We start from the raw sequence: 17,001 nt of genomic DNA on the forward strand, positions 1-17,001 counted from the left end.
ATATGTATACTGTCTAGCCTCATGATTCCTTTCTCTCCATACGTCCTGGATGTTTAGATCTTTGGCCAATTTGAAAAAGGATCTTGGTAGTGTTCTTCTTTTCCTTTTCCTGGTCTTATTACCCTTGTAGTCCAAATTATTATCAATAATAGCATTGAAGTCTCATAGCACACAGATCTCATCGTAGTCTATATCACATATCTTATTATGCAACGTTTTAAAAAACTGTTCTTGGTTTCTATTCGGGGCATATATTTCTATTATCACTACTTTCCTATGGTTTATTTCTACTTCAACTATCAATATTCTACCTTCTCTATCTTTATAAATTTGTTTAGCTACTGATTTCTCATTCATTTCTCATTCATATAATACCACCTCCCTCTTTTTTTGTTGATCTAATGATACAAATATATGTCCTAATTTTGGTTGATCTAACAGGTATTTCTGTTGTTCTTTTATATGAACTTCCTGAATTGCAATTATATCTAATTTTTGATGAATAAATTTATTAAAGATTTTCCGTCTTTTCATTGGCGAGTTTAAACCATTAATATTCAGTGACAAAATCCTGCATTCTTCTCCCTTTATTTTACTTATATCTGGGTCTTGTGCTTCTCATTGTGCGGATCTCTCTTGTTTCTTTGTCTCTGCCTTCATATTTCTCTGTAGTCTCTCCAGATTTATTTCCTCTATCCTCTGTTCCTAGTACCTTCCCTACTATAGCCATCTGTCTTGCATCCCTTTCTTTATGTCCCCTCCATCTTGGTTGTCTACTTCATCTTCATTGTTAAAGTGGAGCTTATAAAAATCTTCTGCCTTGTCTATTGAGTCTAATCTATACCTTCTATCTTGCCATGTGACTAGAATGTCTTCTGGAGTTAGCCATCTAAAGTTCACATTATATCTAATCAATTTCAATGTCAAAAATTGGTAGCCTCGTCTCAAATCCCTCATTCTTTTAGGTATTTGTTTGAGAATTGTTATTTGTTGTCCTCCATAGTCTAGCGGCTCCTCTCTTGATCTATGTAGTAATTCATCCCGGGTCAATTTTTTAACCAATCTCACATGTACTTCTTTCAGAAGATTATGTCTCCTCGCATAGTTAGTTTGGACCCTATATGTCTCATCAATTTCCGCCAACATTTCATCTTTTCCTATGCCTAATGCCTTCGCCATTAAGTCCGCCATCATTTCTGGCAGGTCTTCACCTTTTTTTTCCTTAACATTTTGAAAGCACAAATAATGGGCGGCTTTCTCTGCTTCCAGGAAGATCACTGTTGTTTCAAGCTCTCTGTTCACCCGGATTAGTGTTTCACTTAAGTCCTCTACTTTCTTCTCCTCCTTCTCCATTCTTACTTCCATTTCCTGTAATCTTTGCTCATTTTTTATTAATTGTTGTTGAATCCCCTCAAATTTACCATCAATCGCTTGTATTTTTTCCTTGAGCTCACCAGTATCATTTCTCACTTGACCTATCTCTTTCTTCATCGCTTCATGATTCTTAGTCATTGCTTCTTGCATATTTTGCAGAAGGGCTTGTAAATCTTTAAAGGAATTTGACCTTTCCCTTTGTAGCATGAAGGGCTTGAAGGCATCCCTAACCCCTGTGGCGCAGCCCTCTTCCCTGCACTAATCTTTGTTAAGTTCGGTATGCTTGTCATATTTAACAAGATTTTTATAAAAATACTCTTTATGGGGTATTTCCACCTTCTTTTCCCCCTTCTATCTCCTGTTGTGATTCAGGGTCAGCCTGTGGGTTCGGCAGTTGGGTCGGACGACTCAGAGGAGGAGGAGGGGGGTGTTGAAGACCTTGCTGAGGGGGTTGAAGATCTTGCTGATGAGAGCCCTCAGCCAGGCCCCTCCCACTTGGTCACCACGGAGACCCAGCTGTGTGAGCCTGACAGCGTGGATGAAGATGACCCACAGCTGGCCCTGTTCAAGGACGCCTGACGCAGGAGGCAGTCAATTAGGAGTAAACAGAGGAAGGCAATGGGGCTTCTCAGAAGGAGGCAGAGAGAAGCCACGCCCTGAACTCTATATAAGGGGAATGTGTGGGGAGGGCTGGTTTGCTGAAGGCAACCGCTTGGATAGTTCGTGTTTCTTAAAGCTCCTGTTTCTTGGTTCGTGTCTTGTTTGTTTTTGTAGCTATAAATTTGGCAGGCGTAATTCCAGCCTCTTGCCATTTGTAAAGGGGTTGTCCCTGCCTTTTCTGCAGGGCCGGTACCAGGCTGGTACAGAACAGTTTGCCTTCAGCCTCCCACCCCTTACTAATATTATGGAGCAGCTACGTGCTGAGAATGCCCAGCTCACCCAGCAACTCACTTTGCTGGCAGCTCAGGTGGCTCAACTGCAAGCTCAGGTTCATGCTGCACCCCCACCATCACCCCCACCCAGGAGAAAATGCCAAGGTGCAATGCCGAATAAATTTACTGGCAATCCAGAACTGTTTCCTGCTTTCCTGGGAAAGCGTGAGAGCAGCTGATTTCCCCACTGACCGGGATAAGGTGGGGTTTGTGTTAAGCCTTCTTTCGGGTGATGCAGCTCGTTGGGGCACGCCTCTGCTGGCTCAACCTAGCCCATTGTTGGACAACTTTGTGGGGTTTTGTGATCATATGCATCTGATGTATGAGGACCCTATTAAGACGCAGACTGCTACTCGACGCCTGAAAGCTCTGAGGCAGGGTCAACGCCCCCTACAGGGCTATATCAGCGATTTCCGGCTGCTTAGCCAGGATTCTGCCTGGAATGAGGCTGCGCTTGTGGATGCATTCCAGGATGGATTGTCGGAGGAGATGTTGGATGAGCTGGCCCGTGTGGATATTCCCTCAGACCTGAATGGGCTGATCCATCTCTGCCTGCGGATCGATGCTCGGTTGCAGCAGCGAAGGAATCGCCGTGCCACTCCACAGACCCCTGCAGCCCCTGTTGTGCGTGAGCCCCCAGTTCAAAGGGAGGAGCCAATGGAGCTGGGTGCCACCAGGTCTCGTGTATCGGTGACTGAAATGAACAGACGACGATCGGGGGGGTTGTGTTTTTACTGTGGGGACCCTGGGCATTTGGCTGCTTTTTGCCCAAAGAAGCGACAGCGGGCATCAGTGACCAAGTCTGCCCCGAGAAAGTCCCCTCTTTTCTGTCGGGAAACGCCCTGAGCCCGATCTAGACAGTGTGATAGATCGGGCGTCCCACAACAACACTGAGCGACGTCTTTCCGATGCTGCCTATGGACCTCCACGGCATCTGATATTGGAGGCACGTCTGATCTTTCCTGGCAAGCCAGAGGGGATTCCAGTCCATGCCTTAATTTTATTTATTTTTTATTTATTTTATTTATTTTATTTTAATTCCATTTATATCCCGCCCTTCTCCGAAGACTCAGGGCGGCTTACAAGCTTAGCAGTAATTGACTCTGGGGCCACCACAAATTTTATGGACTCAGCATTTGTGGCCAAATGGGCTGTTCTCCAGTGCCTGGTGGATCCGCCCATGTTAGTGGAGACTATCGATGGTCGAGTGCTCCTGTCTGGGCCAATTACGGCCACCATGCAACCATTATGTATGGCCATCAGTTCCCATGTGGAGGCCATCCAGTTCTATATCACCTCAGATCTGCACTTCCCTGTGGTCTTGGGACTGGCATGGCTCCGGGCGCATGACCCACAGATCTGTTGGTCACAGAACTTGGTCACCTTCCCAAGCTTGCAGTGCGTGGACCACTCCCACCATATCTGTGCCGGCCAGGTAGAGGGTTCCCCAGGGGTTTCCTTGCCTCCCGAACTGTCCGACTTTGCTGATGTGTTCAGCGAGACAGAGGCGGATCAATTACCCCCGCACAGGCCCTATGACTGCCCCATTGATTTAGTCCCTGATGCGCCTCTCCCAGTGGGGCGTTTGTACTCCATGTCGGACCCCGAGTTGGCTGCATTGCGGGACTTTCTGGAAAAGAATTTAGCTCACGGTTTCATCCGGCCCTCGTCCTCGCCAGTGTCTGCACCCGTGCTCTTCGTCAAAAAGAAGTCGGGCGAATTGTGGCTTTGCTGCGATTATAGGAAACTCAACGCCATCACGGTGCACAATCGTTACCCGCTGCCCCTCATCCCCGAACTCTTGGACCGACTCCAGGAGGCTAAGATCTTCACGAAACTGGACCTGCATGGAGCTTACAACCTCGTCAGGGTTCGGTCGGGTGATGAGTGGAAGACGGCGTTTGGTACTCGCTATGGACATTTAATTGGGGTCCCAGTTTGTTTTCACTATTGTTTTTCTTACTTTTTATTGTTCATCTGTATACCTTCCTTCCTCTGTACACCGCCCCGAGTCCCTCGGGAGAAGGGCGGTTTATAAAAACTAATAAATAAATAAATAAATAAATAAATTTTGAGTACACGGTGATGCCGTTTGGCCTGACCAACGCCCCCGCTGTGTCTCAGCATTTTGTGAATGACATTTTCCGGGATTTGTTGGATCAGTTTGTCGTGATCTACTTGGATGACATCCTGATCTACTCCCTGTCGCTTGAGGTGCACCATCAGCATCTCCATCAGGTCCTGCAGCGACTCCGAGAACATCGGCTGTTTGCCAAGTTGGAGAAGTGCCAGTTCTACCGGGTGACCATCAATTTCCTGGGTCACCACATTTCTCCTGAGGGCATCGCCATGGAGCCGAGTAAGGTTGAGTCTTTGCAGAGTTGGCAACCCCCGCGTCGCGTGAAGGATGTTCAGCGACTTCTTGGGTTCGCCAACTATTACCGAACTTTCATCCCTGGGTTTGCTGCCTTGACAGCCCCCCTCACCCGGCTCCTGCAGAAGAAGACTCGGTTCCAATGGAACACTCCAGAACAACAGGCTTTCCAGACTTTGAAGGAAGCCTTCATGAAGGAGCCCATCTTGAAGCATCCTGACCCGCAACGGCCGTTTGTTGTGGAGGTGGACGCCTCCAACATTGCCATTGGGGCGGTGTTACTCCAGGCAACAACGCCCAGCGGTACCCTCTTCCCTTGCGCATACCATTCACGAAAACTGAACCCTTCGGAGCGCAATTATACAATCTGGGAGAACGAGCTGCTGGCCATCAAAGTGGCGTTTGAGGCCTGAATGCATCATCTGGAGGGAGCGCGGCATCAAATCGAGGTCCAGACGGACCATAAGAATTTGGAAAGCCTGCAGACCGCTCGGAATTTGAACCAACGCCAGATCCAGTGGTCTCTTTTCTTTGCGAGGTTTGACTTCCAGGTTCGGTACATACCTAGCGGGCACAATCAAAGAGTGGATGCTCTGTCCAGGAAGCCCGAATATTCCCGAGTGGAAGACAAGCTTCTGCCCAGGACAGTGATCCCCATCGAGTCTTTTGCTGCGGTGCAGGAGCTGGTTGATATACGGGCTCGGATCCGGGAGGCACAGCAGCAGGAGGTGTGGTTGGCTCAGCGGAAGGAGGAGGTGGGGCCAGATTCTCCTTGGACGGTCACGGATGGACTCTTGTATTATTGTGACCGGCTCTACGTTCCGGGAGGGCCACTCAGGGGACTCATCCTCAGCCAGTGTCACGATGACCCGGTGGCGGGGCATTTTGGCCTGTTCAAGACCCTGAACCTGGTCTCCCGTACCTTCTGGTGGCCCCGACTCCAACACAATGTCCAGTCCTATTTCACTTCCTGCATCCAATGCAGGCAGGCCAAGTCAGCGACAGGGGCCCCGCCTGGATTACTGCAGCCCTTGCTGACACCCAAAAGACCCCGGGGGGCTATGTCCATGGACTTTCTGACAGATTTACCCCCATCCTCTGGTTTTACGACAGTGTATGTGGTGGTGGACATGCTGACCAAGATGGCGCATTTCATCCCCTGTCGCGGCTTACCATCAGCCTGCGCCACTAGTCGTATGTTCATTCAGCAGGTGCACGGCCTCCCTGATAGAGTCATCTCTGATAGGGAGGCCCAGTTTACAGCCCGCTTCTGGCAGGAGTTGATGCATGCGTTGGATATCAAGATTTGCCTCTCATCCGCGCATCATCCTCAAACTGACGGGGGAACCGAGAAGGTCATTGGTATTCTGGAACAATATCTGCGCTGCTACATCAATCTGCAGCAAAACAATTGGGTGGACTATCTGGCCATAGCTGAGTTTGCATTCAACAATTCGCAGCACACCTCCACACAGATGACACCGTTCTTGGGCAATGTGGGATATCACCCTCGGTTTTTCCCCCTCTCTCCCGTGGACTCACCAGAGCCGGCAGCGAACGACTTCATGGCAGAGTTACAGGCGATCCATTGATTGGTGCGACGTCAGTTAGAGAAGGCCAAGGCCGATTACAAACGGTTTGCTGATCGGTCAAGGTGGGATACACCTCCACTATTGGTGGGAGATCGGGTCTGGTTGTCCACCAGGAACCTACCGTCAACACGGCCGGTGAGAAAGTTAGATCACCGATATTTAGGACCGTTCCCAATCGAGGCTGTCATCAATCCGGTCGCCTATCGCTTAACTCTGCCACGTTCCCTGCACGTGCACCCAGTCTTTCATCAGTCTCTGTTGGTCCCCGAGCAACCGGCCTGTCCACTCCGCCGAGCAGAACCTCCCCCATCAGGACTTCGTGATGGAGACAGCACCCCTGAGTACGAGGTCGCCAGCATCAGGGACTCCCATTGGCTGAAAGGTCGTTTCCAGTACCTGATTGAATGGAAAGGTTACGGACCAGAGAACTTCACCTGGGAGGACGTGACCACCGTTCATGCCCCTGCTTTGGTGTCCGCTTTTCATGAACAATTTCCATCCTGACCACATCTGGATCGGCAGACCCAGGGGAAGAGCCCTGCGGTGCGGGATAGTGTTGTGATTCAGGGTCAGCCTGTGGGTTCGGCAGTTGGGTCGGACGATTCAGAGGAGGAGGAGGGGGTGTTGGAGAGCCTGCTGAGAACAATATTGAGGCTCCACAGAGCCCTCAGCCAGGCCCCTCCCATCTGGTCACGACGCAGACCCAGCTGTGTGAGCCTGACAGCGTGGATGAAGATGACCCACAGCTGGCCCTGTTCAAGGACGCCCGACACAGGAGGCAGTCAATCAGGAGTAAACAGAGGAAGGCAATGGGGCACCTCGGAAGGAGGCAGAGAGAAGCCACGCCCTGAACTGTTTAAAAGGGGAATGTGTGGGAGGGCTGGTTTGCTGAAGGCAACCGTTTGAATAGCTCCTGTTTCATGGTTCGTGTTTGCTCTCTTTGCTCTGTTTATGTTTTTATGTTAATAAATTTGGCCGGCTTAGTTCCAGCCTCTTGCCTTCTTGTAAAAGGGGTTGTCCCTGCCTTTTTTGCAGGGCCGGTAGCAGGCTGGTACAGAACACATACCAAACCACAATACCATATGAGAGGACGCTGTCTATAGTAGACCGGTAGAAGAGGGTCATTAGCCATTGTTCTACCCTGTTCTTCCGCAAGACCCTGAGAAATTGAAGCCTCTGTTGGGCCTTTCTAGCCACCTGGGTTTATTAACTTTCCAGGTCAGATCTTCACAGAGGTAGACTCCCAGAAATTTAAAGGAGGAAACTCTCTCCACACAGTCCTCCCCGATGTAAAGTGGGGCAGGTTCCTCCTTTTTTCTTCAGAAGTCTAGCACCATCTCTTTCGTCTTGCCGATGTTCAGGTGCAAGTTGTTGTTACTACACCATATGGATATCTTTTGTACCTTCCCCCGTATGCTGTCTCATCCCCACCTGTAATGAGACCCACCACAGTTGTATCATCTGCGAACTTAATTATCGTAGTGGATGGGTCAGATGATACACAGTCATATGTGTATAAAGAGTACAGGTAGGGGCTAAGCACATAGCCCTGTGGCGAGCCGGTGCAAAGCTTCAGGGGGATGGACAAAGCAGACCCGACCCTCACTGTTTGTAACCGGGCCCTGAGAAAGTCTTGAATCCAATCGCAGATGGCGGGGGAGAATGTCAAGTCAGTCAGCTTCTCGATGAGAATGCACAGCAAAATGGTGTTAAAAGCCGAGCTATAGTCAACAAAAAGCATCCTGACATAACTTCCAGGTTTCTCAAGATGACTTGCTACAGACTGTAAAGCAGTAGCTATGGCATCGTCTGTCGACCTATTTCCCCTATAGGCAAATTGATGTTTATCAAAATCCAGTGGGAGGCATGTCCTAAGATGTTGGAGAACCAATCTTTCGAAGCATTTCATGACTACAGACATTAATGCAATAGGTCTGTAGTCGTTCAGGTACTCAACTGCGGTTTTCTTGGGGACCGGGACAATGGTAGCTGCTTTCAAGCACGATGGTACACATGCCATTTGCAAGGAGATGTTAAAAATCCTTGTCAGGACCCCTGCTAATTGGTTGGCACAATTCCTAACCACTATCCCCAGCACCCCATTTGGGCCTGCGGCTTTGCTGGGATCCACAGCCTTCAATACAGCTCTCACTTGGTGTTCACACAGGGTGAGTGGCTGAGAATCAGAAGGCCGGCCAGCAGAGGCTACGGGGTCTGGTCTTTTTACCTTGTAGCGAGCGAAGAAGATATTCAGCTCCTCAGTCAACGAGGCGTCGGTGTTAACCATGTTGTGTATGTGTATGGATAGATATATACTTTCTTTTGAGAGCAGGCAACAGAATTTCATTTTTAATGTGGGCCAGTGTGCTCACAGTAAAAAATGACAATAAAGGTTGTCTTGTCTTATCTGCAGCATATGGAGCAGGTTTGACATCAGATGATGGCCACGGATATCTGAACGCCTTCCTACCAGCCCATCTCTGGGAAAATATAGCTAGTAAACAGGGGAGGTATAAAGGGTTTTGTTAGGTAATTCAGAACATTAAAGATATATTAATGTACTCAGCACACAATGGGCAAACTAACTAAGTTGATTTAATATATGAGACTGAAAAGCCCACAAATCCTGAGAATAAATGTTGATTTATAACAATGATAACTCTGGATTTATTAACAATTTATTAAATTAATGCCTGAAGCTACCATTTCACTTTGCCTAACGGTAAGAACTTTCATGCAATGGAAGATCAAATAAATATATACACTGAAATGTCCATTTGGTGTTATATTAGATAATTACTAATTACCTAATTAGCATAGCATCTTCTTTGACCCTTGATTGAGCCTTGTAACCAAGAAAATATAAGCAACATTCATGATTCTCATTACTTGTAGAGGAGGACCTCTTCTTTTTTAAAAAAAAATATTGGTTTTTTTACAATAACAATCTCCAGTGCCTAGTGTACAGCGTGTTGTCTTGGTTTATATATTTGGGGGGAAAAGACAATAATAATTAACGGTTGATAATAATTGATTTTGATAATTAGTATATTAATTAATATATTTCTTTAATCTTCCCTTCTCCAAATTGTATTCTCCTTCTTCAACCTTAGAAAGATATAATACTTAATATATATATATTTTAATCCCATTTATATCCCGCCCTTCTCTGAAGACTCAGGGCGGCTTACAATCTAAAGCACAATGTGCTTAGCAATAGCCTTCATTCTATATATATACCTGCTTATTAGGGCTTTCGCCCCCCCCCCAAGCGGCATTTTTACAAAGTCAGCTTATTACCCCCAACAGTCTGGGTCCTCATTTTACCTACCAATTTATACCAATGTATAAATGATTAAATATAAACATTTTTTCATATTTGTACAGATAATGATAACTTATCATCAGCTTATATTATTCTTATAGAAATCATCTCATTAGTTCACCATGCTTCCTATTTTCATAGTTTTTGTTTAAGGTAAGTTTCCTCTTTATATTTAATCCATTCTTTTTTTTTAATTTAAAAAGTTTTACAATACATTTTAACTTTAATCCCCCCCTCCCCCACCCCTATCCAACCCTCCCTATCCCTCCCCTCCACTCCCTCCCCCCCCGACTTCCCAGAGCTAAATACAGGGCATAAAATCAAAAAACAAACATAGACACCCTTATGTTATCAACAATAAACTATAAATTTTATCTCTCTCTAGCTCATATAAAATGAATACAAACAATATTAACGTTACAAATAAAGTAGAGGAAAAAAAAGAGGAAAACAAAAAAAAGCTTTGCTCAAAATAAATTTTCTTAATCCCAGTCCTTATTCATATTAATTTCAAAAAGAAAAAAAGAAAAAGAAAAAAGAAAAGAAAAAAAACAAAAAACCTTTCACCTGCTATTTACATTCTCCCACCTTTCTCTAATTTCCAAACAATTTCTCAGTTACACGCCAAAAGCGCCTATCTCTGTTAGTCTTAATAATCTCCAACCACACTAAACTACGATCAAAAATAGTTCTTGCATGTATCACACCAAATGTCTCACAGTTCCAAATCATCCTTAAATTCAAATAAAAGTTCAAATACAAAGAATATATAAAAAAAAGATTTAGGCAATCTCTAAGACAACTTGTTATTAATTAGGAGCTTACATACCCATTCTTAGTTCAACACATACTTTAAATCCATTACCCTAATATACTTTTCTAGCAAGCAATCTTAAATTGTGTAAAATATTAACAAAAAGAAAAAAAACCTTCTTTCTCCTCTATAATAATTTTACTCCATTGACATTCTAATCTAAAAATTAATCAGCAATCTTAACGCCCCAAAACTTTTGGAGCACCTCTGTCATGACCCCCAAAACTTCTTTAGACCGCTCCTCTCTCACATCTTCACTGTAAGCACGCTTTGGAGATTCCATAACTTTCTGCTGATCTTGCTCTTGCTCTCGTCTCGCTCTTCTTAGGGCGGCACGCGTCATCTTCTGGCCTCCTGCAGCAACCGATGAAACTGTTACTTGATCCCCTCCAACACCATTGTCCTCTGTCTGTCTATCTGTAACGTCTTGAGGCTTTCCCCCACCGTATCCTTTTGCAGCTTCCAAAAATGATAGGGGGGTTGCTTTTAACACATTACTATAAAAATCACGTGCCTGAGCCACAGTAACCAAACGATGTCTTTTACCTTCATACGTCGCCACCAATCCAACTGGAATCTCCCATCTAAACTTAATATCACGTTTCTTAAGTTCCTGTACCAAAAATGCAAAATCTTTCCTTCTCCTTAGGATCTTCGGAGGGATCTCTTTTAAAACCAAAACTTCTTGCTCATCCACTACCAAATTAGTATCATAAGCAGCTTGAATAACTTCATCTCTCGTTACTCTCTTTGTAAAATAGACCACCACATCTCTGGGTAACTTCTTCTGTCTTGCAATCCATGAATTTACACGAAAAACTTTGTCCATATTTCCCTTAATTTCAGATGCTGACTGGCCCAGTACCCCTTCCAGAGCCTCAGAAATCAGCTGCTTTAAATCTTCTTTACCATTCTCCTTTAAACCCCTAATTCTAATAGCATACTGCATCTGATTATACTGAACAAGGCTCATTCTTCGTCCATTTTATCCCTTATATTTTCATTTTCTAATACCTTTGCTTCTAATATAGAGTTCTTTTGACTGAGATCCTCCACTTTTATATCCAGCTGTAGCACACATTCAGCTACGGATTCAACCTTAGACAAAATGTCCCGCCTCATTGCTCTCAGCTTCTCTTCTATCTTCTTCTCCAATTTCTCCATTTTCTCCTCCATTTTCTCCTCCAGCTTTTTCAACTTTTCATCCATCATATCAGACATCAATTGTACATGCTTTCCAAGAGCGTCTTGTAAATCCTTAAGCGTCAATGCCGGGGGAGATGCAGGAGGAAACAAAGCTTGCAATGAGGTCTCTTGCACCAGGGAAGACCCCACATTCCGAAGAGCTTTAGAAGTTTTAGCCGCCATCTTCCCCCACTTTCACTTATTACTCACTTTCACTTTGAAGCTATAAAATCCATTGAGCTAGAGAGTAAAAATAAAGAGTCCACTTCACCTTGACCTCCTGTACCGCTCTGCCTGCTTCTTGATAATCAAAAGTATTTCCATTTGGCAGGGGTGGTTGCTAACGCCTGGCTCTGCTCCAATAATCCCAGAGCAGAGGCGCTGCGCAGCTCGGAGCAACCCAGGCTTTGGGGGGGCTCATCCTTCAGCCGCCCAAGCTCTCAGCTCAGGCGGCCCCAGAGAGCTCAACCCCTACCTGGGGCCTCACCCCCTCCTCTTCTCCCGAGGAGGGGGCTTCAAATCCATCTAAACAGCTGATCGGCGCTGTTTACGATGGAAAAACACAGCTGCGGAGCGGGCAGCCCGAAAACGGCTGTCTTCGGCGTCACGTCGCCACCGGAAGTCTATATTTAATCCATTCTTATCAAACATGATTTTCTCAATGTTAGTCATCTAAATATCCAAATTTCTCCATTTAATTACACCATGCCAATATTTTCATATTTCATACGTTATAAAAATACTATATACTATACTATACAACTTACCGTAAATCTTTTATCCCTCTTGTTGTAGAGGCCCTTTATGTTCAAACTTCTCTATTCTTTTAACCATATTCAAACAAGTGTTTGTTCATGTAATACTCCATCTGCTAGGGCAAGTCAAATCTCTTGAATCTGTCTCTAGCCTTCTTCTTTTGCCGAGTAGCTTTCCAAGTTGATATATTCTGCTTACCCTGCAGTTCCTATGTTTTTATAAATTTTGTTGGGAGTAAAGAAGATAGAATAGGTAAAATATATACTGTCTCCCAAACTCTGATGATTCACCTGGGAATTCTATAGTCCATTCCATTTTTGTTGTTACGTCAAAGTCTTGTAGATTTTTTTTCTATTTGTATTAAATTGTTTGTAGCTTTGTTGATTTGATCATGTTCTTCTAGTTTGTGTTCTATTATCTGATTTGTTTGTTCATTCTCCGTCATTTTCTGGGTGTTTTTAATTGTAGATTTAGATTAGAGATGTGCTTATTTATGTTATCAAAGTTGTTTCTGATTTCCTCATGGTTTAAATCTATTGTCATTTGTATCTGTCATAATATTACGTACATTTCCTCCTGGAAAGTATTTGTCTTGCCTTGAAATATTGCTTGTGGAGGTCTTTGATGTTCCAGGCTAAATCTTTCAGGGGTAAATATTGAGTGTGGTGCCCTGTCATTTTTTGATAAGTGTACGATATCCATGTTGTCTTCCCCCCCCCCGTCAAATAGTCTTTCATCAATATTTTATCTCTATAATTAGTTATCCCACCTATCAGTCTCAGAGTCACACAACCCAATCTCATATAGCTCTTATCTTTATATATGGTTTTTGTAGTTCAACATATTTCCAATTATCAAGGCCTCAGTGAAGGGAGTATTTTGTAACATTTTTTTTTAATTCAGGGGTCAATTATCAATCAGTCAAAGTTGCAATTCAGTATATTTAGCCACCTTAAGTCCTTCCATTAAATTATCCTCTAAAAGATTAGCCAAGAGCCAAAGTTTTTCTTTTTCTGTAAACAATTCTTAAATTTAGACAACAGTCAAAGTATTTTTCTTTCAGATACTTAATAATCTTAAGGCTGGCCCAGTCTTTCTTTGTTCCCAGCTGTCTTCTTGAAAGTTATTAAAGTTCAAGGGAACAGATTATTCTTTGTTTCTAGGCATCTTGCCAATTTCTGAGTCATTTATTGTTAATGTTCTGTGCTCTGATTCTCCACTACGTGTCAGTAGTTGTTTATTTTTGAGTTGTTTCAGACAGGAAGTTATTGTTGTTATATATTTTTTATAATTTCATCGAAATCCTTTGGGGTATAAACAGTTTTTTTTAGTTTCTATATTTATCCAAACTGTAGTATTTTAAATTTAATTTCCATATATTTCTTTCCCCCTTAGTATTAATTTGCTGCTTCCGTTTATGAGGGAGTGGAGGTATAGTCCCCTCCCTTCACTTTTGGAGGTTTTCTTGTTTTGGGGGTATTTCCCAAGGATTCAGTCAAAAAATAGAAGGGAGAAGATCGATACTCTTACCAGTTACAGTAAGAATATTTATAACATATTGTGTATACTTACTTGTTTCTAATTGCATAAGTTAACATTGCTTTAAATAGATATTCCTCAGTAGCATCCCAGTTATACTTAAAAAACAAACAAGCCGATTGGCATACATGGAGAGCTAGAAAAATACATTTTCCTCCCATAGCCTCTAAGGAAAATAATAAATGATTGTGACAATTACAGAAATAGTATTACAATAGAGACATATATTCTGGGGGTAAGCTGTTCCACTGGTTGATTGTCCAAACTTCCTGACAGTGAGGAAAATCAACCAGTGGAACAGCTTATCCCCAGAAATTGTGGGCGCTCCATCACTGGAGATTTTTAAGAAGAGACTGGACATTCACCTGTCTGAGACAGTATAGGTTCTCTTGCTTGAGCAGGTGGCTGGACTAGAAGACCTCTAAGGTCCCATTCTATTCTATTCTATTCTATTCTATTCTATTCTATTCTATTCTATTCTATTCTATTCTGGTATTTCTAAGTGTTACGCCTTTTATAAATTTTATCAAGTTATTCAATTTCTGCAAACTGCTCAGTGTCAGTGAAACTATCTAATAATAGTTACATTTGCAGACTAAACTGTTGCAGTATGCTAATCATTGGCTGCCTAAATAGAGTTTGCATTAAAAGTTGCTAGTTTGACCAATCAACATTTAAACTTGATTTGGTTTATTTTAGATAGCTTAGACTTCATAATGTCCTGATTGTATAGCCTTTGATCTTCTTCTCTGGGAAATATAAGAGTTAAAAGTCCAGCATGTTTGAAAATACCAGCCTGGGAAAGGCTACCATAAATGGTCTGGAATGGGGAGGGAGGGAGGAACAAACTTTTTGTGTCTGGAGGCCACTGTTTTAGTCATTTGAGCATGGTGATAGAACAGGGATCCCATGATATCTCACAAATGTTCTATTATTTGAACAGAGGGCAGAATAGGCAATCATGTGCCAGGATTATGGCTGTACATTTCTGGAGGATTGGAGTAGCTTAGAGACAATATATTTTTCCATTTTATTTATTTTTTGCAACTGTTTCCATCCTGCACCTATGCAACATTATTTGGTTTGATACTGTTCTTGTGCAATAGTTTTTTCATAAGTGTGTGTGTGTGTGTGTGTGTGTGTACATTATATGTATCTATGCGTGTGTGAATTTTCATTTATCATGGCCATGTCATACTGAATGCCTAAAAGCAATTATGTCTCAGAGTTAATATGCAGAATAACTCTGTTACTGTTGATCGTAATCAACTTTTTCCAAAGAAATGCCACAAATTTCTCAAATTAGCAGTGATTTCATAATATGCAATCTTAAAATGAAACACCAATGTAGCACAACAAATTATTGCTATAGATTTGAAGTTAAAGCTCAGTCTGGATTATATTGCAAATGCAAAACAATCTTTTTCATCTACATGATAAATTATTAATCTTATAATTTATTAATCTAATAAATTAATATACTAGAACATTAGTATATTACTTATTATAGCTTGGGTTAATTAAATTTCAATTAACAAACTTAAACTATCAGAGTGACAATTGACAGTTGAGTACATGGCTTAGAGATGTAATCTCACGAATTTATAGCATATATTTAGACCTCAGACAATTACCATCATTACTGAAAACTTTATTATTAAATATGAATGTATCTGACTTTAGCCTAGCACTATGACCTTTATGAAGATCATGTGTGTGTTCATCTATATATATATGTGTGTGTGTAGTCTGTGTATATATTTATATACATGGGCACACATTTTTTAAAAACTGGAAAACTGTGATTGAACCATTTGTTTTGCTGCTAATCAGCCAGAAAATGTCACTAAGGAGCAGCATATACTCTTGTATACTGGAGGTAATTACAGATAGTCCTCAACTTATGACCACAATGAGACCAAAATTTCTGTTACTAAGCAAGACTGTTGTTAATTGAGTTTTGCCCCATTTTACGACCTTTCTTGCAACAGATATTATGTGAATCACTGCAGTTTTTAAGTTAGTCACACGGTTGTTAAGTGAATCTGGCTTCCCCATTGACATTGCTTGGCAGAAGGCCACAAAAGGGGATCACATAACCCCGAAATACTGCAATCGTCATAAATGAGCCGTTTGCCAAGCAGCTGAATTTTGATCATGTACCATGGGGATGCTTCAATGGTCATAAGTGTGAAAAACGATCCTAAATCACTTATTTTGGTGTTGTTGTAACTTTGAACAGTCACTAAATGAACTCTTATAAGTCAAGGACTACCTGCACTCTTTTAACAAGAACCACATTATGAATGGAATAAGGTGGGATGGACACATGATTCCATTTATCTGCATCAGCTGTAACTAATGTAAATCTTAACATCTTATTCACATGTTCTAGCCTTGACCATATACCTCTTGAAAGTGAGATCATAATGTTATGTCTAAAATTCACGGGCTGGTGGTTGCCTCAATAGTCCTGTCTGTGGGAAGACTTACTATATTAATGTGTTTTTTTTTAATTTCTCAGAATTTCTAATATATTGCTGTGCAATGTTACCAGTCGGATATCATTTTGGTTTGTAGTCACAAATTCATTCACAAATATAACAACTATTCCCAGGAAGCCACATATATGTTATATATTTGCACAACTTTATCCAAACAAATATATTCATTTTTGTTAGGAGCATTGGCATATTTTCTTCAGTCTGAAAACGCTCAGAGCTGCATTATACTGGTCCTGGATTATACTAAGCCATGTTGCCAAATCTACCCAGATTCCAATCAGTACACATTATGGCTGAATCCAGACCCATGTCCATGTCCAATTTTCAGATAAGGCATTAAATACAACAGTTTATGAAATGTGCAGATAATTGAATCATCTTACTGTAAACTTCCCACTTTTCCCACTGCTCCTTGTATCATTTTACTGAAAGGCAGAATAGAGAACCATTTTTGATTAGTAGCAGTTAGGCGGTATTACTCCATCTGGAAGTATTTATTTCATAGGTTTTTATTTTAAGGCATCCATATTTTAATCACTTTAAGGTAAATAAAAAATAAACCTACAGTATTATGGATAGTCCTTAACATAAAACCATTATTTAATA

The 17,001-nt window shown here is 42.4% G+C and overlaps 1 protein-coding gene across 1 annotated transcript in view; it reads left to right on the forward strand.

Moving 5' to 3' along the window:
- Nucleotides 1–17,001, forward strand: part of CLTRN (collectrin, amino acid transport regulator) — a gene marked incomplete at both ends in the record, with an annotated part of 31,341 nt that overhangs the window by 6,633 nt on the left and 7,707 nt on the right. Inside the window, 2 exon segments of the mRNA XM_083361285.1 lie at nucleotides 16,416–16,503; nucleotides 16,505–16,522. Coding sequence (XP_083217411.1) covers nucleotides 16,416–16,503; nucleotides 16,505–16,522 — 106 coding nt within the window.

Source organism: Vipera ursinii, assembly GCF_947247035.1.
Source record: "Vipera ursinii genome assembly, chromosome: 4".
In the NCBI taxonomy this organism is placed as follows: domain Eukaryota; kingdom Metazoa; phylum Chordata; class Lepidosauria; order Squamata; family Viperidae; genus Vipera; species Vipera ursinii.